We start from the raw sequence: 21,753 nt of genomic DNA on the forward strand, positions 1-21,753 counted from the left end.
GAAAGGTGGGAGACTTTATGGAGAAATTTGAGGAGTCCCATGCCCGGAAGTCCCATACCTAAACTAAAGTCATTCTCACCATGGTGCCGGCACCCACTGTTGACCTTACACATACACACTCTCCCCCTCTCTCCTTCTCTCTCTCTCTTTCTCACCCTCATTCACACCCCTTCTTGGTGACAGTGGGAAGACTCTCCTAAAACTGCAGCCTCTTCCAGGTCCCTTGGGAGCAAAATAATTACTTGGTATCAGGGAGACTTAGAGCCCCTGACAGGTGCTGGCAGCATTACTGGCTTCTATCTCCCTGGCTTGTGAGAGGGGCATAAAGTGCAAGGAGACACTTCCCCAGTGGTTCAGCGGTAAAGAATCTGCCTGCAGTGCAGGAGACGCAAGTTCAGTCCCTGGGTTGGGAAGATCCCCTGGAGGAGGAAGTAACTACCCACTCCAATGTTATTGCCTGAAAAAATCCCATGAACAGAGGAGCCTGGCAGGCTACAGCCCATGGGTCAAAAAGAGTCAGACACGACTTAGCGACTAAATAGCCAAAAAAAAGTGAAAGAAATGAAGGGGAAAGCTTAAAGCAAGCCTCCCAAACTGTCCCCGCACTGGCTGCCTCACATCTCAGAAGTAGGGAACTCCATATCTCATGGCCTAGCCATCCCTCTGACCTCTGATGGGAGATACTTCCCTGGTTACAAATACAGACAATAAGAGCTTATAAATCACCAGGAAGCCTCTGTGTTACTGTTAAGATGTATGGGAAATAAAGCAAAATGTCCCCCCTCCTTGATCATTTCCTTGGGCCCCAGTAATTTTATCTGGTTCCATAGAATAATAGATTTCTGTCATGGTTTTTCTCAATTCTCACTACAGGAATAAAATAACTCTGTCCTTCCTCTGTAAAGTGGCTAATCTTCTCCCTAGGGAACCTTGAAATAATATTGCTTTTTGTGTTATAAACTGGAAGTGAAGTGTTGATTCCTAGAGGGACTGAAGTTGTCTTAGTGGAAACAAGAGTAAGTTTTGGTATTTCATGTGGTGAAAGGAAAAAATGTTTTTCCTGGAGGTTGGTTTTCCCCCAATAAAATAGGCACAAATGCCATTATTTATGACTGTTATGATTTTGTTTCTCTAGCCAAGTAGGTTATTTAGATGTAGTATGTGAAGCTGCAATAACAAATCCTCAATATATTTCTCTGTAGTTTGTAGCCGATTATAGTGGACAAGATAATTTCTTACAACGAGTGGGACAGAATGGCTTAAAGAATTCAGAGAAGGAGTCCACTGTCAACAGCATCTTTCAGATCATCAGGAGCTGCAGTCGAAGTCTGGAGACAGAGGAGGAGGACAGCTCCAGTGAAGGGAGCAGCTCAAGGAAAAATTCCCTGAAGGATAAAGCCCGATGGCAGTAAGTTTTACATGGGATGTTTTACATGGGATTTAAAAATTGGGATTCTCATTTCTTCTTTTTCCTACCCCAGTTTGGTTTCAGGTTATAAATAGCATCCATGTACGTGTTAGTTGCCCAGTCCTGTGCAACTCTTTGCAGCCCCATAGACTGTAGCCCAGCTTCCCCGGTGGCTCAGATGCTAAAGCATCTGCCTGCAATGCGGCAGACCCAGATTCAATCCCTGGGTCAGAAAGATCCCCTTGAGAAGGAAATGGCTACCCACTCCAGTACTCTTGCCTGGAAAATGCCATGGACGGAGGAGCCTGGTAGGCTACAGTCCATGGGGTCGCAGAGAATCGGACACGACTGACCGACTTCACTTTCATTTTCAGACTATAGCCCACCAGGCTCCACTGTCCATGGAATTTCCCAGGCAAGAATACTGGAGTGGGTTGCCATTCCCTTCTCCAATAGTATCCAGAGTATACATTATAAATCAACTATACTTTGATGTGTTTGTGTGTGTGTGTTAGTTGCTCACTTGTGTCCGACTCTTCGCAACCCCATGGACTATAGCCTGCCAGGCTCCTCTGTCCATGGCATTTTCCAAGCAGGAATACTGGAGTGGGCTGCATTTCCTCCTGCAGGGCATCTTCCCAACCCAGGGATTGAACTGGCATCTCCTGTATTTCTTGCCCTGGCAGGCCAACTTTACCACTGTGTCACCTGGGAAGCCACAGTACTTCAATTAAAAAACTAATTTTTAAAAAAGGGTTTATTAGTTACTGGATAAGGCATGGGGCAAATATTAACATTTTTAAATCAAATATACTGATTTAGTGGCAGAGAAGGCAATGGCACCCCACTCCAGTACTCTTGCCTGGAAAATCCCATGGACGGAGGAGCCTGGTAGGCTGCAGTCCATGGGGTCACTAAGAGTCGGACACAACTGAGCTACTTCACTTTCACTTTTCACTTTCATGCACTGGAGAAGGAAATGGCAATCCACTCCAGTGTTCTTGCCTGGAGAATCCCAGGGACGGGGGAGCCTGGTGGGCTGCCATCTATGGGGTCGCACAGAGTCAGATGCGACTTAGCAGCAGCAGCAGCAGCAGTAGGATTGGAGTCAGTCATACCCAGAAATCAGCAGTGTTGCAGCTCCCTCAACTTCTGATGATTCTAAGGCAGCTCATCAATGATTGACAAGCATTGCAGTGCTTCCAGGATCTCACTTTCAGGTGGCATCTGCAGCGTTGTGATTGCTTGGCTGTTTCGATTGCTGTTTATTGACAAGCATTGCAGTCTACCCATGATATGCTTGCTTAGCCCAAGACCAAATGAGAAGTTCAGAAATCAATGGTCTTAGGGTAGGCATTGCATCTCTTCAAGGCCATTTACTCATGGTCATGCCCAACTCAAAGCAGAGTCTGGTCCACCTGGAAGAATCCTTGAGCATGACCCAAAAGCAGAACATTTGCTGGCTTTGACATCTTGGCCACAAAAGGTTCTATTTGTGTGGTATACTCATGAGTCATACCTGGCAGTTGTCTCCCAGTCCTTGTAAGACATCACTGTTTGTTTTGCAAAGTCTTTCCTGGATGACTGTGTGTATGAGCCTACAGTGGGAAGAGACAGTGCTTCTGGAAAGTAATTCCTTTGGAACTGTAGTGCTGGATCCTCAGAATCAGTTGTGAACAGAGAAATGAACACCTTGTGCCTGAATCCCAAGTGTTGTTATTAAAGAGATGAACCTATATTCCCAGTTTTCCCAAAGTCTTTGAGCTTTTTTCCAAACCTCATCTCCTAGCTCATTCCCCCATAGGGGATCCAGGTTAGGGATGAACCAATACTGCCCTTACCACGATGTCACATCCCTAAAGCTCAAATTTCACAAGTAGCTTCTACCGATCGTTCTTTTTAAGTTGGTCTCAAGTCAAAATTATTTGAAAGTTTCTCACTAATTTTTGTGATGTTGGTGCCACCATATATAAATAGAGAGAGGACCATCTACAAATAAGCACATAGGCCTCTCATAGCCCTTAACTCCTTAATCTACATCTACTTCTGTGTACCTGTCTCTATACATAGGTATCTATGTATATATCTACATCCTCTCACAAAATATTTTGTAGATACTTATAAGAATAAATGTAAATAACCAAAGAAGGGATTATTAAGGGATTATTATGAAGGGAAAAGGAAAGTAGGATAGGAAAAAATAAAGTGTACAGAAATGTATACTATACAGTCTTTACAGTGACTAAATTTTGTTCTGAGATAGTGACCATAAAAAGAAGGGAATCAGGAGTCACAGTCTTTGTAAGAAAAATCAAACAGATGTTTGGGAGAAGCATACCTGTTCCTCATACTGAGATCTGGCTGAAATTCCTTCCTTAAGTGCTCCAAAAAAGGATACATCATCTCTTAATAGATAAAATTTCATATGATTTTCTTTATAACTACCTTCACTTGGCGCTGTGTGTGTGTGGGGGTGTATATGTTACTTATAGGTGTTCTAAGAATACTTTTAGGAGTGCTTGTGACTCAGCTGGTAAAGAATCCGCCTGCAGTGCAGCAGACCTGGGTTCAGTCCCTGGGTTGGGAAGATCCCCTGGAGAAGGGAACAGCTACCCACTCCAGAATTCTGACCTGGAGAATTCCATGGACTGTATAGTCCATGGGGTTGCAAAGAGTCGTGGACATGACTTTCACTTCACTTCACTTCACTTTTGGTTGAGACTCAGAGACCAGGCCTCTGGGTTTTTCTTTACCATCTTTTTCCTTTTGACTGGATTTCCTTCAAGTAATAAATTTCATACCACATACCATCACCTCTTTTGAAATCATTGTTTCCAATTCTCTGCTTGTTCCTTTGTCCCCTCACTAATCATTTTATCATCTACATTCTAAGATCACTGCTTTTCTACTTCCCATTTTCTAGACTCCACTTGTAAGCACTCTTAGAAGGGGAAAAGAAGCACAAAATTGCAAATATTTCTTTTACAAAACCTGAGAAGTCAGGTTGAAATCCTCACGTTGAAATTTATGTACCTCAGTACTGGTAAATTTTCTTACCCCACATAATGGCTATTTTGAAAAGAACTACTGATGAGGCTGGGGTGTTTAATAGATGACGGTGGGGGTGTTTAATAGAATTCACTGAAACCAGATCAGCAAGCACTGTTCCTGGGACCATCTGCCAGGACTTGGGAATCCATTTCTGATCCGGAGTCCTGCATTAAAATATCCAGTACAGGGCTGTGTGTGAAAAAGGGATTTCCAGATCTCAAAACCCAAGGGAACTGTGCTTTGTTGTTGATTTGGCTGAAATAAAGACTCTGTAAACAGTAACCTCCAGCCCCTTTCCTATGGCAGCCACCAACCCTGTGAAAATTCCATCAGAGAAAGAAGGGATGATCTCATGGTCATTTGGTTCACCCAACCTGTAGGGTGCTCTAATAATTCTTCTCAAACATCTCAGCTACTCCTGCCAGAACACCCACTCAAAACATTGACAGAAACCCTAGAAAGATGGTCATAAGAGATTCAATACCTCAGCAGGAAAGGAACAGGGTTGAAATAATCTCCAAATGTCAGTGAGATCTTAAGGACATCAACTTATCATCTCCGTGTACAGTTGAGAAAGTGGTGCCTGGAGAGGTGAAGTCGCTTCCTTAAGTGGTGCCTAGCAGACCTGGGTTGTGAGCCTGACCACGTGATCAACTGCAGGGCAGGATCTTTCCTCCTGCAGTGTTGAAGGCATTTCTTGTCACTGTGGAACCCTCGACTTCTTTTTGTTTCTAGTTCCTATAGGTTAGGACATCTAAACATGGCATCTGGTTCCATCACTTCATGGAAATAGGTGGGGAAACAGTGGAAACAGTGTCAGACTTTATTTTTTGGGGCTCCAAAATCACTGCAGATGGTGACTGCAGCCATGAAATTAAAAGACGCTTACTCCTTGGAAGGAAAGTTATGTCCAACCTAGATAGCATATTCAAAAGCAGAGACATTACTTTGCCAATAAAGGTCCATCTAGTCAAGGCTATGGTTTTTCCAGTGGTCATGTATGGATGTGAGAGTTGGACTGTGAAGAAGGCTGAGTGCCGAAGAATTGATGCTTTTGAACTGTGGTGTTGGAGAAGACTCTTGAGAGTCCCTTGGACTGCAAGGAGATCCAACCAGTCCATCCTAAAGGAGATTAGTCCTGGGTGTTCTTTGGAAGGAATGATGCTAAAGCTGAAACTCGAGTACTTTGGCCACCTCATGTGAAGAGTTGACTCCTTGGAAAAGACTCTGATGCTGGGAGGGATTGGGGGCAGGAGGAGAAGGGGACAACAGAGGATGAGATGGCTGGATGGCATCACCGACTCAATGGGCGTGAGTCTGAGTGAACTCCAGGAGTTGGTGATGGACAGGGAGGCCTGGCATGCTGCGATTCATGGGGTCGCAAATAGTTGGACACGACTGAGCGACTGAACTGAACTGAACTGAAATTCTAAAAGTGGTCCAGTTACATTTCATATGACCTGTAAAGCTCATTAATAATGACTTTTCAAATTTACCAGTATGAAGAATAAATAAGTTTTGCTTGTGTGAGTATAAGTCATGAAGGCATAAGAGTAGTGTATGGCACCATTGTAGGAAAATGGAAATTAAGACTATTTAGGTGTATAGAGAAGAGTGTTGGGTGATATAGGAGCCACACGTTCTTATTATCAATATTGTCCACCCTCTCTAAAATACTGCTTAAAAAGGATTATTCCATTTGGAGAAGTTGGATATAAGCAGATAACAAGTTCAGGCAGAACCTTAGAAGGGAGGCTGTTTGGGATGATTCGGAACTCAAAGCTTGCAGTCACATGGTCTGGGACTGAATGTTGCCTCCATCACTTACTATTTGTGTCACCTGGGTAGGTGACTTAATCTTGCTGTTGGGCTCTGCTTAGTCGTTCAGTCGTGTCTGATTCTTTGCGACCCCATGGACTGTAGCCCACCAGGGTCCTCTGTCCATGGGATTCTCCAGGCAAGAATACTGGAGTGGGTTGCCATGCCCTCCCCCAGGGGATTTTCACAACCCGGGGATCAAACCCAGGACTTCTGCATTGCAGGCAGATTCTTAACCTTCTGAGCTACCAGGGAAGCCTACTAAGCCTCAATTTTGTAATCTGTAAAATGGGAATGATTATAATGCTTTATTTATAAGATTGTTGTACAGATTATGTGAGAGGATACATGTAGAATAAGGAATTTTGCATTATAAAGGCATATAAATGGTGGCTACTGTAATTAATGCCTACCATCACAAATAGCAGAGACCTTAAGGTACGGGCACCAGTGGCAACAGTCACCATTTGAGAAGCAGCTTTCAGTCACCCTGCCCTTCTTTATGGGAGAATACAGAGTATTCGCTGCTCTCCCATCCCAGCAACCTCAGTCTCTTCCCTGAAAGATGATCCCACAAGGATAGAAATAAGGAAGCTAAGCGTGAGTTCCTTTGCTGTTCACCTGAAACTATCACAACATTGCTAATCAGCTATACTCCGATACAAAATAAAAAGTTTTTTAAAAAGCTAAGCATGAGGAAGTAGAGTATCTGAGAAAAGATTATAGATACCAGGACTTGCCACACATACATACGTGCCCTTATGTGCGCACATGAAATAATAAAATGATAGGAAACCAGTCACTTATTCTCCATGAAGCATGGCACAGCGTTATAAACACCAACCTCACAACATCCTTTAGGGACAGCTGACTGCCTCCGCCCAGCCAAGACCTTAACAGGATCTCCTCCCACCCGATGTCTGGCTCCGTTAGGGGTTTCTGGGACTGGGGATACCCAGGACCCCTTCTCTTTCTCTCTTTTCCTGTCTGCTTGGCCAGTACACAAGACCCAGTCCTGCTTCTATCACCGCAACAAAGAAAGGCATTTTCCCACTATCTGCTCAACATTCAAGGGCTTCCCAGGTGGCTCAGTGGTAAAGAATCCGCCTGCCAATACAGGAGACCCGGGTTTGATCCCTGGGTTGGAAGATCCCCTGGAGGAAGAAATGGCTACTCACTCTATTATTCTTGCCAGATTAATGCCATAGACAGAGGAGCCTGGCGGGCTATAGTCTGTGGGTTCAGAAAGAGACAGAATGGAGCGACTGAGCGTGCATGCACAACATTCAGTTTAAGCTTGTTTATCACTCAAATCCCAGCATGAAACTTGGACACCATCTTTACAAAGAAGCAGTGTTTGTTTGTGTGGCTGTGTTTTAGGATATTGACTTTGCACATACAAACTGGGCCATGATAATATTACTAATATTTGACATGCTATTATTTATCAAGAGCCTACTTTTAAATGAACACTGTTTTAAATACTTTACATATAAATTAGTTAATGCTCACAGCAATTCTATTTTGTTCAAGATCTCACATTTAGCAGGGCCAGAATTTAACCTCAGGCAGGCTGGCTTTAAAGTCCTTGCATTATGCAGCTATAATTTAGAAGCTGTCTATGGCTGAGGAAAGTGCTAAATTAATTAAAAGCAAGAATTTGCCAGAAGCAAAGTTAAAACTCTCAATTTTATTACAGAGTACAGCTATAGCAAGTCCTTTGGAAAAGGTGCACCTTTCCAAAAGTCTTACAAAATTAAATTTAGGCTTATCACTTGATGAATCATGTTTATGTAATCCTTTTAACTTTGCAGGAGTAACAAAATGTTATGAAGAAAATTAGTGCCAAGTCGCTTCAATCATGTCAGACTCTTTGCAACCCTGTGGATTATAGCCCACCAGATTCCTTTGTCCATGGGCTTTCCCAGACAAGAATACTGGAGTGGGTTGCCATGCCCTCCTCCAGGGAATCTTCCTGAGTCTCTTATGTCTCCTCCATTGGCAGATGAGTTCTTTACCGCTAGTGCCACCTGGGAAGCCTGATAAGTAGCCCGCTTTTCCCCTAATATAAGATCTTCAGGGATTTCCCTGGTGGTCCAGTGGCTAAGACTACATGCTCCCAGTTCAGGGGGCCCAGGTTCGATCCCTGGTCAGAGAACTAGAGTCCACATGCTGCATCTTAGAGTCCGAATGCCACATCTGAAAGAGCCCTCATGCGGCAGTGAAGATCAAAGGTCCCATGTCCCCAGCTAAGACCCAGCGCAGCCAAGTAAATAAATATTTTAAAAGTAAATATTTTTTAAATGAGTTATATTTTAAAACATATTTTCATCATGGAACATGAGAAAGGTGTTTACCTGTCAGTTTATAGTTTCTAACTGAAAGATGCTTCAGAACCTCTTCAGGGGTTGAATATAAACTTTCCTTCTCTTTTCACTTCTTGGTCCTCTCCTTAAGGCATACCACCTAAATTTGACTAGTTAGTTTTTTTTGCCAGTACCACATCTTTGATGCCACTTGGTTCCTGAGTAACTATTTAAGTCCCACCTAATTTCTTCTTATAAACCTACAGAAACTTGTCTCCTGAGAGAATCAGGCACAGAAGTGCATAAAATTTACTATATGATGTAAGAGACAAAGCTACTGGCTTCCTTCTTAAAGTGATCTTATTTTATTACAACTGCCAATTTTATCTTGGGCATTAGTTCCTAGAAGACTGCCTTTTAGAGGAATTATTAACACCTAGCATTAGTTCTTTTGTGTCTAAAATAGAACTGATGCTAAGAAAGATAGTGTCCATTCTCTCCCAGCTCACATCATAGCCGAGCGGTTGAAAGAGGCTCCAGAAAAGCCTCATAATTTTTCTTTTCCAGACACGACTTTTCATAATGCCCATAGTTTTTCACTGGAAAATACTTGCTTTAGCTCAGAACTCAAATTAAATGGAATATGGAAAACACCATTTCTCTTGCTAAATTAAAATCAGAAGTCCTATGTCCAAATTAACATATGTTACATTTCATGGGTATTGATACTCTCCAATTGAATCCTTCTTGCTCTTACGGGGGTGGGGGGAGGGGGGGGGACCATCAACAAGCAGTGTGACAGGGAGAATGTGGAAATGGTCCCAGAGAAAGGAAATAAAAAGATTAAAGAACTTGGATGCGGCCCTGAGGAAAGCCCCCTCTAGAGGAACAGCAGGACTGCTTTAGCCTGGAGAAAAGGAAGTGGGAAGAAGAGGCAGGATAAGACCTTGATCTTTTCTATGTTTAATTATAGTCATGTGCTTTACTGAGCCAGAGTCTGTGCTGAGTCACTTACCAGTGTTATCTTATTTGAGCTTCACCGTTACTCTCTGATAGTGGGTGTTGTCTTTTTGCCATTAGCAGATGAGTAAAGTGAGGCTCAGAGAGGTTGAGCGATTTGACTAGATCACACAGTGAAGAAGTAGTAGAGTCTAACATTAAACCCAAAGAGACTAGAGGCTGTGCCCCTAACCACCTTGCTACATATATGTATCAAAAGGACAGAAGAATTATGTAAGAGAACCTGAGTATTGGCTTCCCATTGTTACTGAGAGAAATTTCAGAAGGATTGTGATAATTTAAACACAAAAGATTTTCTTCCTTTCTCATTCTTCACTTTTTATGGTGAGATGTAACATTAAGAAAAGTTCATTAAAAAGAATGGATTTGCACCTAGAACTCAGATCTTGATTTCTTTTTTTTAAAATTTTATTTTATTTTTAAACTTTACATAATTGTATTAGTTTTGCCAAACATCAAAATGAATCTGCCACAGGTATACCCGTGCTCCCCATCCTGAACTCTCCTCCCTCCTCCCTCCCCATACCTTCCCTCTGGGTCGTCCCAGTGCACCAGCCCCAAGCATCCAGTATCGTGCATCGAACCTGGACTGGTAACTCATTTCATACATGATGTTATACATGTTTCAATGCCATTCTCCCAAATCTCCCCACCCTCTCCCTCTCCCACAGAGTCCATAAGACTGATCTATACATCAGTGTCTCTTTTGCTGTCTCGTATACAGGGTTATTGTTATCATCTTTCTAAATTCCATATATATGCGTTAGTATACTGTATTGGTGTTTTTCTTTCTGGCTTACTTCACTGTGTATAATAGGTTCCAGTTTCATCCACCTCATTAGAGCTGATTCAAATGTATTCTTTTTAATGGCTGAGTAATACTCCATTGTGTATATGTACCACAGCTTTCTTATCCATTCATCTGCTGATGGGCATCTAGGTTGCTTCCATGTCCTGGCTATTATAAACAGTGCTGCGATGAACATTGGGGTACACGTGTCTCTTTCAATTCTGGTTTCCTTAGTGTGTATGCCCAGCAGTGGGATTGCTGGGTCATATGGCAGTTCTATTTCCAGTTTTTTAAGGAATCTCCACACTGTTCTCCATAGTGGCTGTACTAGTTTGCATTCCCACCAACAGTGTAAGAGGGTTCCCTTTTCTCCACACCCTCTCCAGCATTTATTGCTTGTAGACTTTTGGATCGCAGCCATTCTGACTGGCGTGAAATGGTACCTCATAGTGGTTTTGATTTGCATTTCTCTGATAATGAGTGATGTTGAGCATCTTTTCATGTGTTTGTTAGCCATCTGTATGTCTTCTTTGGAGAAATGTCTATTTAGTTCTTTGGCCCATTTTTTGATTGGGTCGTTTATTTTTCTGGAGTTGAGCTGTAGGAGTTGCTTGTATATTTTTGAGATTAGTTGTTTGTCAGTTGCTTCATTTGCTATTATTTTCTCCCATTCTGAAGGCTGCCTTTTCGCCTTGCTAATAGTTTCCTTTGATGTGCAGAAGCTTTTAAGTTTAATTAGGTCCCATTTGTTTATTTTTGCTTTTATTTCCAATATTCTGGGAGGTGGGTCATAGAGGATCCTGCTGTGATATATGTCGGAGAGTGTTTTGACTATGTTCTCCTCTAGGAGTTTTATAGTTTCTGGTCCTACGTTGAGATCTTTAATCCATTTTGAGTTTATCTTTGTGTATGGTGTTAGAAAGTGTTCTAGTTTCATTCTTTTACAAGTGGTTGACCAGTTTTCCCAGCACCACTTGTTAAAGAGATTGTCTTTAATCCACTGTATATTCTTGCCTCCTTTGTCAAAGATAAGGTGTCCATATGTGCGTGGATTTATCTCTGGGCTTTCTATTTTATTCCATTGATCAATATTTCTGTCTTTGTGCCATTACCATACTGTCTTGATAACTGTGGCTTTGTAATAGAGCCTGAAGTCAGGTAGGTTGATTCCTCCAGTTCCATTCTTCTTTCTCAAGATAGCTTTGGCTATTCAAGGTTTTTTGTATTTCCATACAAATTGTGAAATTATTTGTTCTAGCTCTGTGAAGAATACCGTTGGTAGCTTGATGGGGATTGCATTGAATCTATAAATTGCTTTGGGTACTATACTCATTTTCACTATATTGATTCTTCCAATCCATGAACATGGTATATTTCTCCATCTATTAGTGTCCTCTTTGATTTCTTTCACCAGTGTTTTATAGTTTTCTATATATAGGTCTTTAGTTTCTTTATGTAGATATATTCCTAAGTATTTTATTCTTTTGGTTGCAATGGTGAATGGAATTGTTTCCTTAATTTCTCTTTCTGTTTTCTCATTATTAGTGTATAGGAATGCAAGGGATTTCTGTGTGTTGATTTTATATCCTGCAACTTTACTATAATCATTGATTAGTTCTAGTAATTTTCTGGTGTAGTCTTGAGGGTTTTCTATGTAGAGGATCATGTCATCTGCAAATAGTGAGAGTTTTACTTCTTCTTTTCCAATTTGGATTCCTTTTATTTCTTTTTCTGCTCTGATTGTTGTGGCCAAAACTTCCAAAACTATGTTGAATAGTAATGGTGAAAGTGGGCACCCTTGTCTTGTTCCTGACTTTAGAGGAAATGCTTTCAATTTTTCACCATTGAGGATAACGTTTGCTGTGGGTTTGTCACATACAGCTTTTATTATGTTGAGGTATGTTCCTTCTATTCCTGCTTTCTGGAGAGTTTTTATCATAAATGGATGTTGAATTTTGTCAAAGGCTTTCTCTGCATCTATTGAGATAATCATATGGTTTTTATTTTTCAATTTGTTAATGTGGTGTATTACATTGATTGATTTGCGGATATTGAAGAATCCTTGCATCCCTGGGATAAAGCCCACTTGGTCATGGTGTATTATCTTTTTAATGTGTTGTTGGATTCTGATTCAGATCTTGATTTATAATAAGTCTTCAGTGAAAGAAAGCAAAGCTCCCTGGAGAGATGACTGCTTCTAGGACTTGGAGCAGGAAATACACAAGATGAGCCTGGAGTATCTTGTGCCAGAAAAAGTAAATAAGTGCTAAGAAAAAAAACAAAACTAAACTAAAACAATAATGAGGTTATATCAAAGATGCACAAGAGCCAACAGAAAGTTATATTCTGTTGGCCAAAGCTGGAGCAATTTGAGTAACAAAATAAAATAGATTATAACCCAAGTAAGTAAGTGAAAATCGCTCAGTCGTGTCCGACTCTGAAACCCCATGGACTGTAGCCTGCCAGTCTCCTCTGTCCATGGAATTCTCCAGGCAAGAATACTGGTGTGGGTAGCCGTTCCTTTCTCCAGGGAATCTTCCCAACTTAGGGATCAAACCCAAGTCTCCTGCATTGAAGGCAGATTCTTTACTGTATGAACTACCAGGGAAGCTTTGATTATAACCCAAAATATTATGTAAATATTCAAAAGTCCATGTATGTAAGTGATAACTAAGCAAACACATGGAGGGGAAGAGACAAATTTCTCATGCAGAATCCCAAATAACTTGTGTGGATACTCTGACCTCTAGGAGGTACAGCAGACTCACCTTTCCCTATGTGTGGACTGCACACAATGATTTCCTTCCAAAGGGGACAATGTATAAGGAGGTTGTTGTTTCTTTTTAAGTAACTTTAAGTGGACACTGTAAAGTGGACACTGACTAGCACTACCTCAGCCAGGTCAGCATCAACAGCCTAAGTCCTGTTGATACTATGTTCCCTGGATATGATGTGACAAGAATGGCACTTTGCTTCTGTGGTCTTCCTCCCCAGAACCCAGAGCACCAGAATAATTATGAGAAAATTATCAGGCAAATTCTAATTGTTGGTCATTCTACAAAATGCCTGACCACTGTTCCTCAAAACTGTCAAGATCATAAAATCAAGAAAAGTCTGAGAAACCATGACATGAAGAAATATGAAGGTTAAATGTAATATTGGCTCCTGGATGGAATCCTGCAACAGAAAAGGGAAATGGATAAAAAACTAAATAAATCTAAACAAAGTATGTCCTGTGCTGTGCTAAGTCACTCAGTCGTGTCTGACTCTTTGCAACCCCATGGACTGCAGCCCACTAGGCTCCTCTGTCCTTGGGGATTCTCCAGGCAAGAATACTGGAGTGGGTTGCCATGCTCCAGGGGATATTCCCAACCCAGGGTTCTGACTCAGATCTCCCACATTGCAGGTGGATTCTTTACTGTCTGAGCTACCAGGGAAGCCCAAAGGTACACAGAGAAGGGCATCCTTGGGTGGGCTTGAACCACCAATCTTCCGGTTAACAGGCAAAGGCGATAACTCCACCGATCGCGCCACAAAGACTAATATAAATACTAAACAAAGTATAAGACTAATACTAGTACTAAACAAAGACTAATACTAAACAAAGTATGGGCTTTAATAAATAGTAGTGTTTTGTGGTATTGGTTCATGAATTGTGTCAAATACACCACCCTAATGTAAGATGTTAATATAATAGGAAAGAATGGATTTGGGGTATGCTATCTTTGCAATTTCTCTCCTAATCTAAAACTATTCTGAAAAAAAGATTTTTTAACTAATGTTTTTTAATAGTTTCAAGTGAGTGCATGTATCGCTACCACCCATTATCAGTACCCATAAACCCCTTTTTTCCTGTCTCAGTTATGTCACCACCTTTCCCCCTAGAGAAAAATTCACTGCTGTGAACTTTGTGATAATACATTCTTTTTTTCTTTATAATGTTACCACTTTATGCCTCTCTAAACATAGAGTATACTTTTTCCTTTTTAGAAATTTACATTACTGTAATCACACAATATGTATGCCTGTATGTCTTGCTTAAGATTTGTCTGTGTTGTTGCAGGTGGTTAAGCATTGCATGTTTACTTCCGTGGCTGTGCAGGCTGGTGTTATATGAATACATCACGTTTTATCTATATATTTGATGGTTGCTGGACGTTTGGGTGATTTCCAGTGTGGATTATTTGAAAAGAATCTTCTGATCATTAGATTTGTGAGATCTCTTGTGGATTTCTTGTCTTTCTTAAGAATATCTGTTTATGTGAGGCAAGGAAGAACATTTTGCTGTTTGAAAGCAGGAGTGGAATCTTGCTTGGGGACCAGATCTAGACCGAGAGTCCGAGAAGCCCAAGGCCGCTTCTCAGACCTTGCCAAGAGGCTGTCAGCTGCCCAAGTGTCTCGGGGTGATGGGAACATCCCTTCCCAGGGATGTATGGACCAGTTCCTCAATTTTACCCACCCCTTTGCTGGTGATGTCTGTAGATCAAGCAGTGAAAAGCCTTGCCCTTGGTAACAGTTCCTCATGCTTTAAAGAGAATAAGTCTCTCTTAGGCACATTCCTACCAAAGTAGCCAAATAGAAAAAAGAGAGTCAGGCAGACCAAATTCCTGCCTTGTGTAGGTCTCTTCTGAGCTGGGTAACCTGGAGCCAGTTACTCACCCCTTCTGAACCTCAGTTTCCCCATAGATTAAAAAAATATGTATACTTAGGGCTGATTCATGTTGATATATCGCAGGAACCAACACAACATTATAAAACAATTATCCTTCAATTAAAAAAATTTTTTTAAGAATAATAAAACTTACTTTGCAAGTAGGTCATATTAATTGCAAAAATGTATGTATTTAACACAAGAGGAAAGACTAATAAATAATGAAGATTGTTGTTGTTTATATTAAAAATACAATTATATAGTAGTTCCTTTATTCAACCTGCTCCAGTACTCTTGCTTGGAAAATTGCATGGACAGAGGAGCCTGGAGGGTTACAGTCCATGGGGCCTCAAAGCCTATGGTCAGACATGTTGTTAAATATAAGGTTTCAGAATACCACTATGTAAAATCACTCTATGACTTTTAGCATTTTATATTTCCTATGCTAATTTGAATTTATAATGAAATTTAAAATGATGTCCAGCGTCAGTGAAAGATTTTTGTTGTCCTTCTGATTATAAGACAGATCAAATTTGTAACTCTTTCTATCAGGTTTATAATCGGAGATTTGTTGGATTCTGAAAATGACATCTTTGAGCAGCCCAAAGAGTGGGACTCTCATGGATCGGAGGAGCCACAGAAAGCCTTTGACCATGGGACAGAGCTCATCCCATGGTATGTGCTGTCCATCCAAGCCGATGTGCACCAGTTCCTGTTGCAGGGGGCCACGGTCATCCACTATGATCAGGACACGCACCTCTCTGCCCGCTGCTTCCTCCAGCTTCAGCCTGACAATAGCACCTTGACCTGGATAAAACCCACCACTGCTTCCCCAGCCAGTGCTAAAGCAAAACTTGGTGTGCTCAGTAACACGTCTGAGCCTGGCAAATTCCCGTTATTGGGCAATGCTGGATTAAGTGGCCTGGTGGAGGGGATCTTGGATCTGTTTTCAGCAAAGGCTGTGTACATGGGACACCCTAACATTGATATACACACTGTGTGTGTTCAGAACAAACTGAGTAACATGTCTCTCTCAGAGACTGGCGTGACACTGCTCTACGGGCTGCAGACCACGGACAATAGATTACTGCACTTTGTGGCGCCAAAGCACACAGCTAAAATGCTCTTCAGTGGATTGTTGGAGCTCACGAGAGCTGTGAGGAAGATGAGGAAGTTCCCTGACCAAAGACAGCATTGGCTGCGGAAACAGTACGTCAGCCTCTACCAGGTAAGGGGAAAGGGATGCAGCCTTCCCTGTCTCCTCGGTAGTATAATTCTCCAGATTTATCTTGTGAAAATACACTGGAAAACTAGACCACCAAGGCTCATTTTCCCAGCTTTGTCAACTTTCTGCCTGAGTGATGTTGAACAGCTTTTACTTAACCTCTCTGTGCCTTAGTTTCTTATCTATAAAGTGAGAAAAATAATGATATTATTCATATTGTCCAAAGGATAATTGTGAAGCTTAACTGAGTTAATATGTGTAAAGCCATAATCTAAATTCATACATATAAAGCATTGTGTCTGGCTCAAAGTAGGTCCTATTATTATTTTGTATGAAAATAGTGACTTCTCACATCTGGAAAGAAACAAGTTAATATAAGCATTTTCACTTAAAGTGAAAATGGAAAACGTTGTAATCTGAATGCTTTTATACTAATTAGGGACTAGCTGATGTGTTGGAAATCTTCACTTTGGAAACTGAAATCCTATTTCATCTTCTAATGTGCTCTGTGACTCTCGGAGAGTTATTTAATTTACTGTGTATTGCTGCCAAACTGTTGAACTTGTAAGTTTAAAAGAAACGTTCCCAAATGTGAGATAGTCATAACTAGAGTTCTTCCAAACCTTATTCATAGTGGCAACAGCCCTTAGGAGACAGCTTAAACTGAGTGAGTATTTTGTTAACCCTAAAGTATCAGGATCCCTGGAAGATCCCCAGAGAAGGAAATGGCAACCCACTCCAATATTTGCCTGGACAATTTCACGGACAGAGGAACCTGGCATGCTGTATAATCCGTGGGGTCACAAAAAGTCAGACACGACTGAGCAACTGAACACACACACACGCATCAGGTACTTTGACACTCCAGCCAAAGGTCCACCAGGACTGGGTTAGATGAGGTGGTGAGAAGAGACACAGGTGTAACTAGAGCCACATGCTTATGGAGGAAGGAGGGAAGAGATTGCTTGGAAATCGAGTCATAAACCCCACTACAAGGTGACACTATTGGTAGGATTGTCAAATGAGTTGTACAGAGTATTCAGTTTTTCTTTGCTATGTTCTTGTGTCTTGAGTGAGTGAAAGTAGCTCAGTTGTGTCCAACTCTTTGAGACCCCATGGACTATACAGTCCATAGAATTCTCTAGGCTAGAATACTGGAGTGGGTAGCCTTTCCCTTCTCCAGGGGATCTTCCCAGCCCAGGGATCGAACCTAGGTCTCCCACATTGCAGGCAGATTCTTTACCAGCTGAGCCACAAGGGAAGCCCTTTTCTATCTTATGGGGGAGAAATTATCTTTTCTAGTGTCACAGAACAAATACCACTGTGACTTAAATTACTCAAAGGATTGATTTTCATGTACTTTTCATAGTTCTAACATGTTTCTGACAATTTAAAACACTTTCTGCTCTGGAATGTTAGTAGAGTCACATATGTTAGTAGAGTCACATATGTTTCCCCTTTCTCCACATCCATACAGTACTTAATGAGTAGAGATCATATCCTGAAGAACTTAATAAATTAATAAGCACATAGGCCTATATACATGATTATGCTGCACTGCACAAAGCCAGTTTTAGTTAACTCATCTAAAATGGAAACCAAGGGACCTCTCTGGTGGTCCAGTGGCGAAGATGCCTTGTTCCCGATACAGGGGGCCCAGGTTCTATCCCTGGTCAGGGATAGATCCCACATTCCACAACTAAAGATCCCACATGATGCAACTAAGACCCGGCACAGCTAAATAAATAAATATTTTTTGAAATAAAATGGAAACCAAAATGCTTGCTTCCTGTCTACTCCACAGGGAGCTCTCAGTGGTGCCAGCTGCTTGGAACGAAGGTCTCCAGGAGCTATTATGAATATTGGTTTTCAATTACAGTCATTCCTCAGCCTTCTCCAGTCGTTAAAAATGCATTCAGTCTGGTCGTGAACCAAAGTCTTTGGGCTCAATTACAGTCACTGTCACAAAACCTAAGTGGTTTATTTGCTCCATTTGTTTCCTTCCCAATCTTACAAAGTAACTGAATTAACATGTAAAGTCTCCTTAGTTTCTCATTGCTAAGTTCACAGTACTGTACTGTGGCTCAGATGGTAAAGAATCTGCCTGCAATGCAGGAGACCCGACTGATCAATGGGTCAGGAAGATCCACTGGAGAAGGGCATGGCTATCCACTCCAGTAGAGGAGCCTGGGGGACTACAGTCCATGGGGTCGCAAAGAGTCGGATACAACTGAGCAATTAACATGCATCACAAAGGTTCTCATTTACCCTGGCAACCTTCAGTTTATGCTGAAGGAGGCACCAGATGAGACCACAAACAATGGATAAGAAGAGGTGCTGCTGGAGCTGAGACAGAGGAAGTGACTTGGAGTTGACTTGGTCTTATGCAGTTGTAACAACAGCTATATCCCTCCGTTTCTCTTCACCCCCATCCTTCCACCCTTGTGAGGAACCAAGCTGTCACAGTGTAAGGGCTAAAAGTCTCCATATACCTCAGTCACTTCTGAAAACATAGATGGCATTCCTCCTCAAAACAATGTACTACACCAGCTGCCTAAGACAGACAACAGTCTTAGACACTCAAGATTTCTTTCTTTTTTTTTTAAGTGAAAAAGGTCAACGGACTACTCATTTTTCCATCATAGAGATCAGTTCCCAAATTGTATCAGGGAATATTAAAAAGATGCTAATTTGGCACTTGGAGAACAAAAAGTCAAATAGGCATCATTCTAAATGCCCCCTGGCTGATTTATAATACAGCTTAGCACATTTAAAGCTCTCAGAAGTCCCAAAGTACAAAAGAAAATTTTAAACATATCTATAAACTAAAGAAACGTATGGAAGGTCTTGATTTCTTCCAAATTTCTGCCAACAGCCGTATAAGAATATTTCTTTATCCCCAATTTAGGAAGAGCTTATATAGAAAATAATCTTCCTAACATCTGAGTCCTCTTGTATGATGAATGTTTGCACCGTTACTTTCAAATACAGGTATTTTAGTGCTAGTGAATATAAACTAAGCTAATGGAAATAGTAGCAAGAGATAAAGCAAAAGACAAGAAAAAATAGTGACTTTTGTTTTTGTTTGTTTGGTTTTTGGGGGGCTCTGCTCTGAGTCTTTGTTTGGGCTTCTCTTATTTCCAAGCACGAGCTCTGGAGCCTGTGAGCTCAGTAGCTGTGGCATGGACTTAGCTCCCCCAAGGCATGTGGGATCTTAGTTCCCTGACCAGGGCTTGAACCTGAGTCCTCTGCATTGAAAGACAGATTCTTAACAATTCTTAACCCCTAGACCACCAGGGAATTCCCAATAGTGATATTTGTAACAAAGCCTAGGAATACAAGAAATTTTTAAAAAGCAAACTGTGCGGAAATTTGATATGGGATGTGGAAGAAAGGTTGGTATCATGAGCTTTGCCTCAAAGTTATGGGCAAGCTTGAGAACTCATGTATTTGGAAAGATCTCTGCGAAGCCAAGGAGGTTATACACAGGATTATCAGTAAATTTCTTTTTTTTTTTTTTTTTTCTAATTTTATTTTATTTTTAAACTTTACATAATTGTATTAGTTTTGCCAAATATCAAAATGAATCCGCCACAGGTATACATGTGTTCCCCATCCCGAACCCTGTGCACCAGCCCCAAGCATCCAGCATCGTGCATCGAACCTGGACTGGCAACTCGTTTCCTACATGATATTTTACATGTTTCATTTGTAAGCAACAGAAACAGATTCTGGCTATCTCCAAGGAAAAAGTGGGGCATCTATTTAAAGAGTTAGATTGTTTTAAGAGTCTTTAAGGTATCATATGCAAAGATATGCCAAGTTAAAAGTATATGTATTTAAAAAAAAATATGTATTTATTTAGCTCCATGGATCTTAGTTGTGGCACTCAGGATCTTAGATCTTTGTTGCTGCATGCTGGATCCTTAGTCTTGGGCATGCAAAATCTTAGTTACAGTATGTGGGATCTAATTCCCTGACCAGGGCCTGGACCCAGACCCTCCGCGATGGGAGTGTGGAGTCTTAACCACTGGACCACCAGGGAAGTCCCAAAAGTACATGCATATTTTTTAAGGAATCAATTTCCTAATGCTCAATGTTCACATGAACCGTTTCCTAAAACTGAGAATGTACCTTCACTTGCTATAGCCCAAATTGAAAATAGGGGGTACATCTTTCATCCATCCCAAACAAGTTTATTGTTTTGTATAAAACAAAAGGAAGATTCAAAGTACATTTTAGTTCCCAGAAGATCTCCTTTAAAGATTAAACAAAGGCATCCTGCCTTTTACAGGCCTAAAATATTTCCATTAATAATAAAGCTTGGCCCATGTTAAGATGTTCTGAATTTAGAAAAACCAAAGCAGTAGAGGCTGATTCTTTTATATGTACATGGTAATGGGTCTATTAAATTTTATTAAAGATTTTATTTTTTAGAGCATTTTTAGGTTTATTATAAAATTGAAAGGAAAGTACAGAGATTTCCCATAAACCTTCTTTCCCCACACATACATAGCTCCCCCATTATCAACATCACTAACAAGAATGGTACATTTTTTACAAAGGATCAGTTCAGTTCAGTTCAGTCACTCAGTCGTGTCCAACTCTTTGCGACCCCATGGACTGCAGCACGCCAGGCCTCCCTGTCCATCACTAACTGCCAGAGTTTACTCAATCTCATGTCCATTGAGTCAGTGATGCCATCCAACCATCCCATTCTCTGTCGTCCCTTTCTCCTCCCACGTTCAATCTTTCCCAGCATCAGGGTCTTTTCCAAGGAGTCAGTTCTTCACATCAGTGAAAGTACTGGAGTTTGGCCAAAGTATTGGAGTTTCAGCTTCAGCATCAGTCCTTCCAATGAATGCTCAGGACTGATTTCCTTTAGGATTGACTGGTTGGATCTCCTTGCAGTCCAAGGGACTCTCAAGAGTCTTCTCCAATACCACAGTTTGAAAGCATCAATTCTTCGGCACTCAGCTTTCTTTATAGTCCAACTCGCACATCCATACATGACTACTGGAAAAACCATAGTCTTGACACATCCTTTTACAAAGGATGAACCTATGTTAACATGTTGTAATTTTCCAAAGTCCATAGTTTACCTTAGAGTTCACTCTTGGTACTGTACATTCTATGGGCTTGTACAAATATAATATATTGACATATACCCATCACTACAATACCATATGGAGCGTTTTTGCTGCCCTAAATATCCTGTGCGCTCTGCCTGTTCGTCTTGCTCCCACTCCATCCCACCCTCTCCTAGTCCCCTGCAACCACTGATCTTTTTATTGTCTCCTTAGTTTTGTCTTTTCCAGCTGTTATATAGTTGGAATCATAGAATATGTAGACTTCTCAGATTGTTTTTTTTTCACTTAGTAATATGCATTTAAGTTTTCCCCCATGTCTGCTTGCGGCTCGATAGTTCATTTCTTTTTATTACTGAATGAAATTTCATTGTCTTAGTGAACCGCAGTTTATTTA

General features: G+C 41.1%; 1 protein-coding gene across 2 annotated transcripts in view; it reads left to right on the top strand.

Annotated features, from left to right (window-relative positions):
- PLCE1 (phospholipase C epsilon 1) overlaps positions 1–21,753 on the top strand; it is a 376,762-nt gene that overhangs the window by 278,470 nt on the left and 76,539 nt on the right. For both annotated transcript variants that reach the window (XM_019953110.2, XM_070780500.1), the window contains 2 exons: positions 1,203–1,408; positions 15,597–16,272. In XM_019953110.2, the coding sequence (XP_019808669.2) occupies positions 1,203–1,408; positions 15,597–16,272 (882 nt within the window). The remainder of the gene's footprint in view (positions 1–1,202; positions 1,409–15,596; positions 16,273–21,753) is intronic.

The sequence above is a fragment of the Bos indicus genome, chromosome 26 (assembly GCF_029378745.1).
Source record: "Bos indicus isolate NIAB-ARS_2022 breed Sahiwal x Tharparkar chromosome 26, NIAB-ARS_B.indTharparkar_mat_pri_1.0, whole genome shotgun sequence".
In the NCBI taxonomy this organism is placed as follows: domain Eukaryota; kingdom Metazoa; phylum Chordata; class Mammalia; order Artiodactyla; family Bovidae; genus Bos; species Bos indicus.